The sequence below is a fragment of the Hyalella azteca genome, unplaced genomic scaffold (assembly GCF_000764305.2).
Source record: "Hyalella azteca isolate HAZT.00-mixed unplaced genomic scaffold, Hazt_2.0.2 contig10335, whole genome shotgun sequence".
In the NCBI taxonomy this organism is placed as follows: Eukaryota; Metazoa; Arthropoda; class Malacostraca; order Amphipoda; family Hyalellidae; genus Hyalella; species Hyalella azteca.
The window spans coordinates 147,176-164,547 of NW_025940379.1; the positions used below are offsets into that span (position 1 = coordinate 147,176).

At 36.2% G+C, this 17,372-nt stretch overlaps 1 protein-coding gene across 1 annotated transcript; it reads right to left on the reverse strand.

Annotated features, from left to right (window-relative positions):
* Positions 1-7,064: 7,064 nt before the first annotated feature.
* Positions 7,065-15,826, reverse strand: LOC108682346. The gene is made up of 8 exons (XM_047882406.1): positions 15,658-15,826; positions 13,600-14,302; positions 11,757-11,844; positions 10,554-10,655; positions 9,679-9,787; positions 9,401-9,558; positions 7,963-8,092; positions 7,065-7,478 (listed from the first exon to the last, which is right to left on the reverse strand). The coding sequence occupies exons 1-8, from the start codon at positions 15,707-15,709 to the stop codon at positions 7,369-7,371; spliced, it is 1,452 nt and encodes a 483-aa protein (XP_047738362.1). The 5' UTR covers positions 15,710-15,826; the 3' UTR covers positions 7,065-7,368.
* Between the last annotated feature and the right edge of the window lie 1,546 nt (positions 15,827-17,372).

Sequence of the window (17,372 nt, forward strand, 5' to 3'; positions counted from 1 at the left end):
ACCGGCCATCAAAAATCATTGCATTTGTCTAAAATACAACGTGTGTTTAAATGAAGATTATTTATTCGAGGTTTCCATTCAAATATTTTCGTATTCTGTCAGTAACTATACAGAGGATTTCAAACGAAACGTTATATACTAAATTTTTTAGTACGTTCTACGGTGACTAAATATTCTATTAATTTCTATGCCCTAATTCATCTATCAATCATTGGCTTTAAATTAAATGAAAAATCCAAATTTTTTCTGAGAAAAATCACATGTCCTTATAAGAAGAATATCAAAAATAAAAATAAAGGAAACGACTGCACTTGAAGCGTAAGCATGGATTTATTTTGCAGGAACAGGATCAATAACAGACCGTGAAAAGTTTATTAATTTCAAAGCAGGGTAAAAACGTAAAACTATCGTGATCATAACCGTATATGAAGATTTAGTTGTTTCATAAATACGTTGAAGAATTTGAGATATTATTTAAATGATGGTCTTGTAATTCGCTGGAAATTGCTGTCATATTGTCAATCATTATTTAACATCACGCTCACCTAATATTGCGATACACGAGGTTCTAGTTTTCTGGGTCCGTTGTTGAGGATTACCCGCTAGGTTTGTATCGCACTTATTGCCATCATAAAATCAGTGATATCCTCTACAAACCTTAGGAAAGAACGTGACTGCGGTGCCTAACCGCTTTTGCCTGGTGTAATAATGACCTGGCATGTGGCGCCATCCGCAGACGGCCGACCTAACTGGTAAAGTCATGATTTTTAGCGCATTTTCTCATTTATGGAAAAAATGCGCTACTGTGCTCGTCATGTCCGTCCGTCTGTCTGTCCGTCTTTCTGTCCGTCCGTGACCACGTTTTTGTCGACGAGAAAATGCGCTCTCGGTCACTCACTGCAGTTAGTACTGAGTTATATTTTATTATTTGTGATACGCAGAAATATATACAGTGGAAACAGAGTAAGCCTCATATAGAACTTGACATCCAGTCTCTGCGAATATCTTGATACTGTGTTATCTTCCATCCAAAATACATGTTGATGAAACATCTGCTAAAGAAGCAGTCACGCAGTCACTCCAGAATATTGTCTATTATACGTAGAGTTAGTAGTAGAATGACAATGGCTTAATTAAACTATTTGTGAAGAATCTAATATAAAGTCTGGTTTTCAATTGTATAACCATCCCATCTTTCATCTACACTTTGGTTAATGCTGAAAATTTTGGAACGTAATTCCAATGTTATTTATAATTCTTTGGGCGTTATACCGTATAAAATAAATTGTATGTACAAAATATCTAACATATTTCAAGCTATTAATCCGCTTTCAGAACTTGAGAGAAAGCAGCTCCATTTGAAACGATAATATTTATATTTACATTATGGGATTTTAAGTTGAAACACTGGATAAGTTCCGCTCAACTTCCTTGTAGAAAAATGCAACTAAGAAGCTAAAATTAGAACAGTTTTGAAAGACACTCGTTATTACGGGCTGCATATATGAATTTGGTAATTAGGACAGAGGAATATAGAGCTGCGTTGTTTTAACGAATGTTTAAAGGCCCTCTTTTCAGTGTTATTATTATTATTATTCCACGAAGAGATTGTCGTGGCGTCTCGTTCACATCGAACTTCGAGGGCACGTTACAAGCGGCTTAAAAAGACCCGAAAGGATAAAAACAGATGACGTCTATGCTAAAACAGAGGACATGTGCCAAGACTGATGACGTCTATGCTAGAACAAACAACATCTATACCAAACCAGTAAGGCGGGAGTAGCAACGAGCAGATCGACTCTTTGACGGACGGATGGTTCGAGGGTTGCAGCGGCTGGCCGCAGGCCAAGCAGCTGCATTGTCGAGTAGGCTAGTGGTGCCATGGATATCATCATATCAGCCCGATTCAACTCGCGTTCCAAATTAAAAAGCAATGTCAGACCTCTAAAAATCAGCTAGAAGACCTGGATGTAGAACGTCGAGACGATCATTCAAAAAATCCGTGGAATCAGGTCGAACGAAGTCTAGCATCACAGGGCTTGCATCAGCCAAGTAGGCAGTTGATAGCCAAGGGTGGAAAAAAAGAACTGAGCCGGAAAACGAACTGCTCTCGTGCATAGTGATCACTTAGACACAATATTCACTGTAAAACGATCCACGCAATGAAGTCATCTTGTCAAACGGTTGTTTAAAGATTCACGAAGATCATACTACATGACACTGGCCTAAGTTGCAAACAAAGGAACAAAGGATTGACGGAGCAGCGCACATCCGCTTGCAGCCACAGCCGGCGCACGAAGTGTGCCTGTTTCTTCTACAAGAAACGAGCGGCGAGGTCAACCAAGCTAGGAATCTTCGTTAAAAATAACAGCGGAATTATGACCAGAAACAATTTATGAATCAGGAAACCAGGCCAAATGCTACGGAGCTTTAGTCGGTTCTTTTCAATGCATGACTTAACTTTAAGGCCCAATAAGGTAGAAAAGGGAATAATTGCCATACAGTCAATATCAAGTTGAATAAACGTTGAAATAACGTACTTTGCGACGCTGAAATTACGTTGAAGATTAGCCTCAAATGAAAAGTGAATCAGCGTCATTTTTTTCAACATAGTTCATTTCGAAGTTGTGTAAACGTTAAAATCGCGTTGAATTCTGACGATACAATCGCATTTATAAAAGGTTTTGTCATGTTTACATGTTCTATCGTGGATGTCGCAGTATATGCGCACCGCATTATAATGAGCTGCATTTATTATTTATGGAAATACTATTTGCTACACTATGTTTCCACTTACCTTTACTTCTTCGTTGAATAAAATAAATCAACTTTAGCTGGATTGGAAACCCGCGGACGTCTCGCTCGCGCGACTTGCCTTTGTCCAGGAGACCACGACGAACCTGTACCGCAAGGGAGATATAATGAGCTATTTGACCTAAATTTCTACATCATAATTTATTGAAAAGTAAGTTCCGTGACTAAATTATATTGATATTATTTAGTTTTTTATTAATCGCCAAATGAAAAATTGAACGCCCGGAAACCTTTAAATTACCATCACATGCAAGTCGCGTGAGCAGGGTATACAATTGTAGCTAAGGGAGCAAATAGTAATTCTATTTATTTTAAATGCAGTTTATTGTAATTAAGTGCTCATATACTGTGACATTCATGACAGAAAATGTTTACCTGTTGAAATCCTTTATGAATGCACTTTTAACGTCAGAATTCAACTCGTATGACATTGAAAGAAATTAAGTTGATTCACTTTTCATTCTAGTCAAATATTCAAATTTATTTCAAAGTTGTGAGGTACGTTGTTTCAACCTGACATTGCCTGCTGCGATATATTTTTTCCTTTGTAGTACCTGGAACAATTTCGTGCGCTGTCACTTGGGCATAGATACGGAATTAAAAAAGTCATACTTTTGAAAAGGCCTTCCTTATACAGTTGAACATTTAAATAGATATGAGAATGAAATTTGAATTCGTGGGGCCTTTGTGTTCTTAGAGGTTGAGACTAAATGATTTGCAAATCGGGGAAAATCTATTGTACAAATTCAACATGAAAGGCAAAACATGTTCATAGAAACATTTTTTCAAGCGATTCCGCATTTAATTAATTCTATTTAATTTAATTAATTTAATTCCCTTTGTATCCAATGCATTGAAACCAGAAGATTCGCGAATATTCCTATCGCTCAGCCAAAAAATTGCTCTTTTTGGACAAGTTTTCTTAAGTTTCTCAGCTCGTCTGACACATCTCCCGAGAATTGCGGATTAGACCGCAAGTTTGTCGGTCAATATGCGGCTCCTGGCAGTGACTTTAATGGCGTGGGTCTGCAGTAACGCTCATTATCAGTGCGATAGCGAGGCTCTGATAACCATAGAGAGCCACATTTTTCTGACGCGTCATTGTGTTCGCTGAAGCAGTGCAATTATACCCGATAACTGCGGCTACAAATGAGCTGAAAGCCATTCGAAGCGTCGAACGCTCGGTCTTATACAGCATGTGTTTCTAACGAAAAATCACTGAAGTTAATTACGAATTTCTGTTATGCGTTTTTGATAATATTTTAGTTATAAATCTTTTGTACACAATTTTAAGTTTGTCCAGCATCTTTATTGAACCTACCTGTAATGCCGTGATTTCAGAGTTACCGATTTTCACCGCGAGTCGCAAAATACTTTGGATGAGCAAAGTCTTTCTGTTACTATTATAGTAATCATTTTCCGTTCATATACCTACAGTTGTTATGGACCTAGAACTCAACGGGTAACGGTTCGAGCCGCTTGTGCCATTACTTATAAGAGAAAAACAAAATCTTTCGTCCGAGTTTGTACAAGCTGTCCAGCCAAATAGAATGCCCCAAATTCTCAGAGCTACGAGGTCATGGCAGCTAATCCCTGGCCTAATTGAACGAATAAAATGATGGCCCTGCAAATGGGCCCATTTTTTATAAGAGCCGCCGCCAGCATCCCTATTTTCAAGAGGATCCACAACGTGAGGCTAACGAAGCGGCAAAAAGAACAGAATGAGGCCGCAAAGAGCGTGGCAAGGGCTGCTGTAAGCGGTCTCAAGGGCGGGCAGTAAGACGGCTAAATTTATTGCTCTTTAATGTTCTTCTAATTTGTGAAAAGTTTCTCTTAAGCAAGTATTAAAAATAATATTTTTCGGAGGTGGAAAGCCATGTAATAGGTTCGATGCCGTTAGCATTTCCTTTTTAGGGCGGCAAAACACTACCATGTTTAAGAAATGATAGAAGTTAATAATTAAAATTACTAGATTGCTTAAGTCGCAAGTTTACCAGGAATTTAAAAGCAAAGAAAACAGCCAGAATATTAACCATTTCTTAAGAATGAAAACGTTTCGGAGTCCAGCTCCATCGTCAGTTCAAAAGTTCAAAACCAGTAAACCATGGAATTTTCACTGTTCCCTTTACCACGTTTTACTGGTTATGAACTTTTGAACTGACGATGAAGCTGGACTCCGAAACGTTTTCATTCTTAAGAAATGGTTAATATTCTGGCTGTTTTCTTTGCTTTCAAATTACAAGTTAATAATCTTATTCGCGAATCTCAAGAAAATTACTATATGATAGTAAGAGACATAAAAAGCTAGCAAACTTGGGAATAAGGGCAAATTCTTGAACGGACATCCAGTTCATTCGATGTTCATTAACTGTTTTGGTAATATTATAAAATTTTCAGTCTTTCCGTCTCGCGCGTTCGTGATTCAAAAAATTGTTTTCCATTAACTCCTGTACTAGAATTGAGTTGCTGAGATAAACTATTTGCTAAATAATGACGGGATCCCAAAGAGACTGAAAACTTCATACTGATACGAACGAACACATTTTAAAAAGTTCTAATGCGCACGCACGTAAGGAGAAGTGAAAGTAATTTAACGAAACCATATATAAATTTATCACTTCGTTTTCAGAGGATATTCGTTTTCAGATGAAATATAGGTTTTTGTAAGTTCTCAGATCAGGAGCAATAGCGTTCATACTAGAATTTACTGTATACCAATATATTACCTATTAAATGCTAGAAATGCAATGCAAAGGAAACCATAATAAGCATAAAACCCATTTCCATTGTATATTTTATTTGAGCCTGAACTTAGTACACTCTGTCATGTATATATTCATATATATAGCTTATAGGTAAGCTTCCAATATTTACATAGCCAAACAATACATAGCGAGTCATGTTTCAAAATATGGTCACGGAAATATCCACAACTAAGAAAAAGCCTAAATATCATAGGCAGATGTTAAATAAATAATTGAGTAATTTAAGAATTCTTTAATTTTTTGGCTTTAATTTCATATTTATTCAATAAATTTCCGAAACTGAGTCTGTATTTAAACGGGATGAAATTTGTTTCGGCCCATTTTTTTCATACCTTACTTACCTATATTCATATATACGATTCAATATTTCGTTGGTCTGAAGTTAAAATGACGAAAATTCAAATATTTATTACATTGTACAATGAAAATGTTTGACATGATCTTTCTAGGACAATATCTATACTTTTTATGTAGTGACGGAAACATTTATTGCATAAATTAGTAAAAAACTTATTGTGATCATAAGATTATAATAATGCATATATCATTTTCACTTTCCCAATGCCTAAATTTGAATAAATTAAGAATAACTCAACACCCATTGTTAAGTTGATCAATCCGTTCATCAACACTGATGGAATTAGATTTTTCAAATACGATATCTTCTAAAGCAAATTCATCGCTTGCAACCACACGTTTGTGCGTGGTATATAATGCCTATACTCGGCTGCGAGAAAATCAATAGGATTCCTATACAGAATTGGTCGTTCCGAAGAAACAAATGCTGGGCTGCGGGCTGCTCGAGATCAAACACAGAATTGTGGAACATCGCTGCAGGGATTCTGGCAAAGGTTTTGGGGGTTCGCTTGTAAACGCAGCGTTAGGAAATAAACGAAGTGTGTAGAACCCAAGTCCGTTCTAGACACTTATGCAGTAACTGTCAGAAAAATTTAAGACAGTAAAAAAATTTCCATTGTCTGCCCCCTGAATGCAGACAGTGATAAAAGACAGCAGTAGACAGTTATGTAAATAGTTATGAAAACCGAGGTTGAGATTTTAATTTCAAATCAATTTTCTGTCGACAGCTTGCAATAAATTATTTTAAAATTACTAATTAAAAGGGCTGATTTATTCCGTTCATTAGTTTCGGTAATTCATGTAATTCAACTAAGCAACATTTGGTACGAACAGCGACTGAAATTTCCCTTGGATTAACGGTATTCGCTGAATTAATTTAAGCGCTCCCTTAATTTAGGTTGTTTAAGTTAACGATGTAAACTTTACAGCGCAGGTACAGACATTGCAATGTCTGTTGGATGGGCAGCATGTGTTTGTATTATCATATGTAGAATAGTTTAAAATTTGAATTTACGAAATTGTGTTCAATGATTAAAATAGCGAATTATAAATACGCTAAAATTTAATGTATGTATTACGGTAATAACAAAATTTAACGAAGTTATACGAAAATAATTTCTAGCTGGATTTATATTATCAATCTCTTCTCTTATACGCGGATAAATATTAACCGCGGAAAATCGTTCATAAAATATTAATCGACATCAACGTTAAATATTTTGAATATTATTTTTTGTAACAATCAGAAACATTTATATATAACGACAATTCTAACATTTCTTCTGTAAATCCACATACATAAATACATAATACGAGCATAGATCTATTTAGAGACATATTCTTTTTCATGTGAAATAATTAGATATTTTACAATATTTTACAGCTTATTTAATTCAACGCCATAATAGGCAGCGGCTGGAGGAGTTCAGCGTCACAAGAGCGGGCGTAGAGTTGAGTAGACCGAGAGTAGAACAAAGATGGCAGATTTATAGCTGGCCAACTCTGACGCTCCTGATACCTTCATGGCCGCCAACGTGTCGCCTGGTAATAGTGAGTGCAGGAAAAACAATTTATTGTCGCTAGGAGAATTCGGAGAGTAGAAAAAATATATGAAGCAATAGACATATGTACAGTTATATGCGCTCATCAAAGCTTATAGCAAGGCTTTTGTCTTGAATAGAAATTACTTTACAATTGGTTTTTCAATTAGCTTCATGCGGCAGAGAAAGCAAACTTTTGAGACGCATGAGTGATCTATATCGGAAAAAACGTATATAATAACAAATGATTGTTTTTCTCTCACGTATTTGACAGATATTTTCGTGTAAAAATCTTCATGAAGTTAGTAATCCTATGCGTGAAATCTTGTGAAAAGTTCTGGATTTCCATTCAAGTTTCCGAATTGACCCGACAAATAGGAACTTAATTGGTAAATTTTGATCGTCAGTGGAAGCGGACGTAATTATTTTTCTTATGTTAAAAGCGTTGTGTGCGTGCATACTGTACTGAGGTGATGGTGACTAACCCAGTATAATGTGCAGAGTGATGGAGGCGAACTGCGCGTTGGCGGGGGAACAAGTGTAGTTGCCGCTGTCGGTGCGGCCAACCGACAGCAACGTCAGCACACTGCCGTCAGTAGTCGCTTCGACTGACACCTGAAGTGACAGAAGCAGAGTTTGCTGAAGTATAATGAAACCAACCGACAGCAACGTCAGCACACTGCCGTCAGTAGTCGCTTCGACTGACACCTGAAGTGACAGAAGCAGAGTTTGCTGAAGTATAATGATACCAACCGACAGCAACGTCAGCAGAAACATTTTTGCTGAAGAAGAAACGTTAGAATAGAAACAATAAAATTTTTATAATAAATTCATCCTCAAATATATCTAATTACTTCCATTAACGTGGAATAATGCCAAACAAATTCAAATTTTGATGTTCGCAAAGACTAATTTCTTGACCTCACATCACAAGGCCCTCACTCGCGAATAAGTTAGGAGCTACCTCTTCATCAAAACAGGTTCCTCATAATAGTATTAAGTAAAAAGCTTTCTCCTTATTTGGATACATTTTCTTTTCCACAACAGGGAGATTTTTATTACTTTTATGTGCCATAAATGCGCTTTAACACCTGGGCTATCGCTCCCACGTTCTTGAAACTTCCCTCAAAGTTTTATGACGCTGCTGTCTCCCTGGAAAACTGGCGGGCGTGCACGCGCTGAATGGCAATTCTTGATCCAGTGAACGACATCCTATGTTTTACGCAATTTTCCAGAGATTTTGATAAAGTTTCTATGCGATGAAAATATTATTAAATCTATCATTTATATTATTATAGATTATGTATATATATAAATTTATGAATAACTAAATTTATATTTTTTATAATTTTATATATTTTACAATATGCAATTTGAATATTTATTTAGTGCACACAATCTTTGGAAGTTACACTGTACAAACTATAAAGCCAGGCTATGAAGAATTGATTGCAGTACTGCGGCATAAAAAATTATGATGTCTGAGTATGGTCGCTCGTACGAGTAAGGGTTATAGTTTATTGTGATGCTGTTATATGTCATACTAACATTTTTGTTATGTTGGTAGCAGATCGTGAGGCCATGCCACGACAGAGCTAATTTTTTATTGGGGTCGCAGTAAACCTCGGCGCTGCAATTTGACAGTATACTTAATTTCTTTACAAATGCCGTTATGTGATAGCTCCCACATTCCTATTGAGGTCATAGTTAATCATTGTACCGTTATAACTCTCACCTTCCTATTGAGGTCATAGTTAATCATGGTACCGTTATGGCTCTCACCTTCCTATTGAGGTCATAGTTAATCATGGTACCGTTATAGCTCCCACATTCCTATTGAGGTCATAGTTAATCATGGTACCGTTATAGCTCCCACCTTCCTATTGAGGTCATAGTTAATCATGGTACCGTTACAGCTCTCACCTTCCTATTGAGGTCATAGTTAATCATGGTACCGTTATGGTACCAGAAGACGTAGTCGGGAGGTTGCGTGTGGTTCTGCAGGACACACTCCAGCCTCACGCTGCTACCCTCGTGCACGTAGCGTTCGCGCCCGCCCGCGATCACCGACGAGGCCTGGGCTGAAGATTTTACAGCTTCAATGCTGATTTTCAAAATTTTCAACCTAAAAAACTTTAAGATTTGTGTTCCAATTTCCCTAATTATATTTTAAAATAAAGTCTCTTCTGCTAAACACTCACCAGTTACGGAGAGCCTGACTAGATGCACCATCGGAGGATCCGTCGACAGCTGGCAGATGTACTCGCCTGCGTCGCGCGGCTGCACGTAGCGTACGTACAACGTCCATTGCTGCCCAAAATTGGAAATTTTCCCTTCAAATGACTAAGATTCGTACTTAAGGGGAAACATGTGCAATAAGGATTTTTTATCATAAAAGGACAAGGAAATCAGAAATCATTAACATAACTCGAGGAAAGCAAAAACTAATCGATTATTGTGTTCTTCGCTCACGCTCTCATAATTTGTACGAAAAACTTATTTATGATCAACAGGGAAAACTAAAAAAAAAATTTAGAGAACCATTGTATTTTAAATGTTCAAGTGATGCATTCAGCCAACATGCCTGATTGTATATATCTTAAGCTAAATGTAACAACAATAACAACAACAACTGAAATATTAATCATTAAGTGCATGCGCGACATTTAAAATAAAATATTTGTCCCTAGGTTATATTACTGCTAAAAACAAATGAAGACACATAACAAAACTTGCAGGCAGTAGCCGAACATGGGTGATCTTATAATCGTTACAAAACGAACACTTATATTGTTATTTTCTTACCTTGAGATTCCTGTTTAAATACGATGTATTTTAGTATAGTTTTTTTAACTGAAATGACTGTTTAAAAATGAACGCTTCACTCTTGGTTTTCTTACGCTGAGGTGCCTGTTGGCACTCCTTTTACGTCGAGGTGCCTGCTTGTATTTCCCTTGCCCTTCAGTGTAAGGGAAATATTCCGGCCGTAAAAAAATGTTCGCAAGGAAGCGAACATTTTTGCAATAACGTTCAGATTCAAGCTGAAAATATAAATGTTTCGTTATGGTTATCTCACACTGAGGTGCCTGTTGAAGTTAACAGAGAAGCGGTTGTCGCTGCTGTAGGTCTGCCGCCCCACCGTGATGAGGTGGTGGTCGCGACTTCGTATCCACGAAATCTGGGTGACAAAATATCCGAACTTACGAATCTCTTTCTCATTTTAAACATCAAATTACATTATTTCAATTGTATTGATGCTAGCTCATCACGTTTCAAGCTTGTAAGGAGAATATATTATCAAATGAAAATATTGTTCACATATCACGATTTATGTAGAGCAGAGAGTAAATTCATCACACACGATCGATGCGCATACATTTTTTGTCATCTTCATTAAACCGTCTATACATTTCATTGATTTGGGTTTCCACGTCTAGATTCAAGTTTGTTCGATTAAATTAATTATAATTCTATGTCTTGTAATACAATGCAATCAGAAGTACAATGCAATTTCGCCTACTGACTGACGACATGTGGAATGTTCCCGTTGTAAAAACTCATTTTCATGTTCGAGCCCATCGAGCAAATTTAACATATTTATGGATTGAAAATTTATCAAGATACTCTTGATAAATTTTCAAATTAAATTTATCAAGATACTCTCATCGTATACTTAACCTTGACTACAGAGATAACATGAAGGAATTTTTTGGATCTTTATAATTAACACTCATTTCAGTTTGGGACGATCAAGTGTCGCATGTAGTGGGAGTAACAAATATAGTAGGAAAAAAGTAAATTAAAATTTGGGCACCGTGACACTACTGAAATGCTCATTTCTCAGCTTAGCTGAGAGTTGACTTTCTCTTGTGAGTTATTCTCAGCCAAATATTTCTCCGCTATTTGGAAATATCCAAATATCTTCTCACCCCAAATATGGGCCTATTGAAGTGATTCTATTGAATTATCTTTTGCCTACATGAACCTATAACGCACGGCCTAGGTCTCTCAATTTGCTTCACCGACGCTGGAATAGAACATTGTAACCCCAAAATTAATAATTGTTGGACTTTCTATCAATGGTCTACGGTGTTTGATACCATTGTTTCATTATCTCGCAAAATCACACTTTTGGTTTCATGATTTCCGTCGTTGAAAATAACACCTTTCGTTGTGCAATGATCTATAAAACATCATAATATCCCACTAACAGTCTCATGATTATCTCTCTTTAAAATAATACTCTGATTTATGCAACAATTTAATACATCACACTCACGGTTTCATGGTCATCCCTGTTGAAGATAACACACGGCAATTTAGCGGTGGTATCGATTTGTGCGTGCACCAGGGAATTGTTCTCCCCTCTGTTGAAGGAAATATCGAATAATTATCAGCTGTTATTTAGCAGTTCATTGAACGTTTAGCCTTCTGTGTTATTACGGGACCACTTATTTCCAGACCGTATAGGTACGAATAGCATTGACGACCGTAAATTAATCCGTATACTCCGCGTTTAAAATGTATCTTTGTGAAATATTGAAGTGAGAAATGTATCTAACATTTAACTATGCGGAGAAAGGTTCATCTTTTTACTGTATTTCAATGTTTAAATGAGAAAATACGATGCGCATTTTGTTACTTGCATTAAGCTGCGTTGAACTGTTGCTTAGAAACTCCGGGAGCGAGAATGATGTGGAATAAATTATAAGCTCTTGATTATTTTTCTTTGTCCACTGGGAATGAAGGTTTCAATTAACATAATTGGCGCCAGTTCAATGAATTTAAAACTAGTTCTATTGACGGTAAAATGTGTTTATGTAAGAGCGTGGATTGTAATTCTAGTAATGGGCGATAAGAATGCATCATCTATTACGTACTAAAAAAATTTAATATTCCTGGCAGTTCTGTAATTTTTAAATTTATTGAGCTCGAACTAATTTTCCTTTTGAGAGGCCAATCGAAATTCGTTTCTTCCCTCATAAAATCTACTACCTTACTTTATCACTGCATTACTATTAATAATAAATATTGATAACTGAATATTTTGTACAATATTATAAGATTTCCCATCGTCGATGGGTAACTGCCTATCTCTATGTTAAGCACATATTAAATTGCTTTTTTTACAACGTAATCGTAAAATTAATGGATGAGTATGCAAACGTGTAAATATTTTATCTTATTCAACTAAGCAGATCTGTGGTTCTTGCAGCGCAACCATAACATTGATCATAGAGTGACATAATCACTAAAAAATGTAAAGTTGACTTTTCCAGAGTTTCATCACTTGTAAAATTATTTGTCATAAAAAACACGAAAATTTTTACATTGGGGTTTCAGGTGAAATTCATTTGAAGGGTGCCATTTCATTTGAAGGGTGCCATGAAATTCATTTGAAGGGTAACATATTGCCGAAGCACAATATGTTATTTATTTTGCTGTGCGTTAATGGGTTATTAATAACAAGAACAGCTTTTAAAAAAATCTATGAAGAGCAGGAAACTTTGCCAAAGGAAGCGTCAGCAGCAGCTGAGTTATGAGAAGCAATATTCAAGCGTTGTTCCGAGGGCGAAGCCGGCAAATTTTTACGCCGTGAGGTAAAAATGATGCATGGTAGGCTGTGGAAGTCGCTAATGCTTAGAGCCCTCTGCTGAAATACATGAGAGTAGCCAAAAAACGTGAGCTGAACTAAATCAGAATATCTAGCTTTTATGATAATTTTTATTGCTTTTAAATTCAAAAAGGTTTTCTTTCGTTCGATGTCCGATGGTGTCTGTCAGAAAATATTTGAATTTTGAATGCTGTTAGAACTGGTAGATGGCACTCGAAATTAATTTTGTTTATTTTATACATCTCTAGAGTTAAATTTTGATGATGATTAGATTTTAATTCGAGCAAACTCATTGCGGTTTTTAGCAAATTAATTCGTGCTCCTTTTTGTGAGTCTGATCATATTTTTGCTTGCCGAGGACATTATTCTTGTTACACAAATTGTTTACGTTCAACGTATAGATGACTCATCAATAATTAATTGCATGCGTAGAATTAGTGCTTTAATTCTGACATTTGCATATCCTTAACATACTTGACGGGAATCAAAATTTCTGTTCTAAACTCACCCAAAATGTGCTTTTGACTCGCGTTCCTTCGGCTCCTCAATCCATAGGCCCACCAAAAGTGTGGGGTTTTTCAGTCCTTCAGGATTCTCCGGCAGTGAAGGGTGCACAGTTGTGGTCGAAGTTCCTTGATCGAAGTCGTATTCCACCCAGTGATCCCCTCCATGTTTGCCTTTATTTTGCTTCTTCCATTGCGACCGACTGCCTGATATATCAGGCGTCCCGACGCTTCCGTTTATTTTTACTGTACGATGGGGTGGATTGCCAGCTGAAGGTTTGCTATCTCCTCTTAGTTTAGCCTTCGTGTAACTGAAGGCTCTTGATCCGTGCGTCTCTAGTTTCTTGAGAATGCCTGTGTTTTCATTGGAAGGATCAATCCCTTTTGTCTTTATGTTGATGTTATTGAAATTTCTTGTGAATTTTGGTGTGTTGGTGGTTGAAACTACGCGTGTTTTTACAGGTTCGAAATTGGATTCGATAACATGAAACTTATAACTAAAATTTCCAGTCTCTAACGATTGTTTGATGTTTTTGTCTCTTGGAACATAATTAGTCTCTGTTCGGGATGCCTGTGGTGAATATATTTGTTCAAAAGAGCTTCTTGCACCATGCCGCACAAGAAGTGCTGGATGAGTTGAAATTTTCGCAGTCTTTCTTACTCTGACCGTCCATTCATCATTGGCGTGATCGTCCACGGATTTAGTGCCTGAAATAAGTAATAAATGGTTTACGGCTGGCATTGCATTGAAGGCATGGAAAACGCATCAACTCTAATAAAGCTGATAAATTAAAATAAAGCAGACAAATTCTATATTTAATTATTATTTAAGAAAGGGACAACCGGAAAAATTATATGATGGCGCGTCAGATGTGAGATTCGCTGGACGGGAGTGAGATTCGCTGTTTTCATTAAGAGTTACGAAAAATTGAATTGTAAAATTGCATATTAAACAACTGCTGTCCCAAATCCATTTCGTAGATGTTTTGGAAAGAAAATTCGGATCTAGTGGCTTCTGCAACCGTTTATATTTCAGCAGTTTCTTGACGTAATCAAGATCCTTTCTTCTGTCGAGTCGCTGGTTAATAATCAGTAAACCAATGTAGGTTCTTAGTGAGAATTTGAATAATTTTATCTCATCTTCATTTAAAAATTATTAAATCTTTTTTCATTTATAGGGTGTTTTCTTTTCTGCAAAATTCTTGCTGAACTTGCGATTAAATTAGACTTTTTATATAAATATGTATAAATGATTAGTAGTAAAACTCAGAATGCAAGTTCTAAAAAATGTGTGCGATAATTTCATGCCAAAGCTTCAACATTTATATGAGATAGTATGGTTCAGTTGTATTTTTATATTGATTTATTGAAATATAGGTATTTATATAATTATATCATCGCTGAATTCAACAATTTTATTTACAGTGATCTCATTCTACATCAACACTCAGAATCAAATGAAGAAAGTTAATTAACTGATGCTGTAGTTTTTTTAATAAACATATAGAACGTGCTAATCAAAATTGTGACTATTATATGAACTAACATTCTGATGATTATCGTTTAGTAATTATGATGCTATCTCTCCTATAATAGAGTAGATTGACTATCTGCAGTTCTGAAAAATTAACTTTTTCCTATGACGAATCTGAATTTAAAATTTTAATGTGAATTTGCAGTGCATGATTATGAAAGAACAACCGAGACATACGGAATAAATCTGACCATTTAGGTAACCATTAATTTAACCAGTAGGGTATGTCCTGTGCTTCGATATAGAGTAACAATTGAGGTATGCACAATAAAGCTCACCATACAACTATGTGAATCCACCTATATAAACATGACGATGCAGCAAACCATCTAAATCATTCAACCTATACGTACCAGCCTGCAGTGCATGAATTAAAAAAAAAACATCCAAGTAACACGGAATTGAGCTAGCATGTTAAAACATTGAATCTTTTAAGCAATTAATTTATTCAACCGTCGTGCCGATTCCAGTATATGAACATAGAAGAACAACCGAGACACATAGAACACAGCCACTATGCTCCCCTCACCTGTACACGTAAGAGCCAGCGTCAGTAACACACACACAGCGCTGTGCTTCATCGTTTCTAGATTCACACACCTTCCACTTCACCTTTCTTCAATACGTGAAATAACGTACGTGTATCATGTCTTGCAATGTCTTAATACCAGCAGTAGGATAAGAAGACGATGTATTTAAAAGCCCATAACAACTCGAACAAATTTATGTTTCAATAAGTTTGCGTACAGTCTCTCACACTTCTAAGAACAGTCAAAATTTTCAAACACCATTAAGACTTATTCATTATTTTTTCCGAACTGCTTCAATGCTCTGGAAAATTGCCTATTTACCTCATTTTTAACTTTCTTTCGTAACGTTTCATCGCAAAAGCTCATTAAATAATATTCGCTCGAAGAACAGTTCCCGCATCAGCGATAATGACCTGAGAATTTTCAACATAAGTTAAAGTATCCAGCAGGTCCTCGATAACTGCGCTGGAGGGAAGTCATCGCGCAACCTTCCTCCGTGACAGACCGCGGGGCACTGAGGGCGGCAGCGGCGCAGTCCAACGTCGACCCTGGCGTAGGGGAGTCGCTGAGGGTAACGTGCATCTACACTCAATGAAATGAGTGAGACTTTTTCCAAATAGCACTGCACTTTTCGTCTTTGTCAGGGTCATAGTTAATCATGGTACCATTATTGCTCTCACCTTCCTATTGAGGTCATATTTAATCCCAGTTTGACCCGACGTAAAAGCGTATCCGTGCTAAATGCAAGAAGTGTGCCACCATTTGGACAAGATGGTTCATTCATTTTTTAGTGTAGAATTGCAGGATATTTATATTTAGACTATGTTAGGTTTATATGTAAAGTTTAACATAGTTAAACTTTATATTTTAACTATGAGGATAGTTATATATATACAAATCATAATTTCGCATCGTGCGAGTAAAAGTTACACTTCTAATGTGACAACCAATGAAGTTTTTAAGAAATAAGTCCTTTATTTCCCTTCGATGAAAAAACTCGTGACGTTCGAAATTTAAGGGTAAAAGGTAGCGTATTTTTAATTTATAGGCAGGATGATTTTTTCAATTTCAAATTCTGGACCACAATATGATTGTTGTCAACCATTTGTTACTATGTGTAGTAGCTTTTCTACCAATTATTTGCCTCTTATTCCAATAAATCCATGCATATTTTTATTTTCATGTTACATACTGTCAGCTTCGATTGCATGTACTGAAGGAATGTATCAATGTCGAAATTAAAGTTAAAATATGTCTATTGAGCGTAATTTAGTGAGCGTAATTCAGTAATTCAAATAAATTGATTCGATTGATAGAGTGCTGTGAACTAACTTGGTTAAAAAATGTCCAATAAATCGTCAATGCACACCGCGACCAAATTTCGACGTGACAAAAATTCCAATCAGCAGGTTTGATTGGTACAATATAACAGGCTCTTTTCACTCTGAATAATTTTCATTAAAACCACGTTGAGGTAGTATGTATGAAGTTTCAATCAATATTTTTCTTCATCGAAGCATTGAGAGCATTGATCATGAGGTGTAGAAATGTTAGTTGAGTTATGAAGAAATTTGGAGTGAATCGCCGACTGTTTTATGAACATTCAAGACCATTTCATGATTAATCAAGAGATTAATTTAGCCTGAAACTGTTCAAGGAAATTGTAAATTAAATGTATTGCGTTCGTAAATTATTCGATCATCATCATATAATC

What these genes read in the sequence shown, in the direction of transcription:
- LOC108682346 (XM_047882406.1), bottom strand. Translation starts at nt 15,709, where the DNA reads ATGAAGCACAGCGCTGTGTGTGTGTTACTGACGCTGGCTCTTACGTGT. An exon ending in GAGTCAAAAGCACATTTTGG is followed by an intron (nt 11,845 to 13,599) that starts GTGAGTTTAGAA and finishes TTCCTTCAACAG; the next exon opens with AGGGGAGAACAATTCCCTGG. An exon ending in AGTCAGGCTCTCCGTAACTG is followed by an intron (nt 9,559 to 9,678) that starts GTGAGTGTTTAG and finishes TAAAATCTTCAG; the next exon opens with CCCAGGCCTCGTCGGTGATC.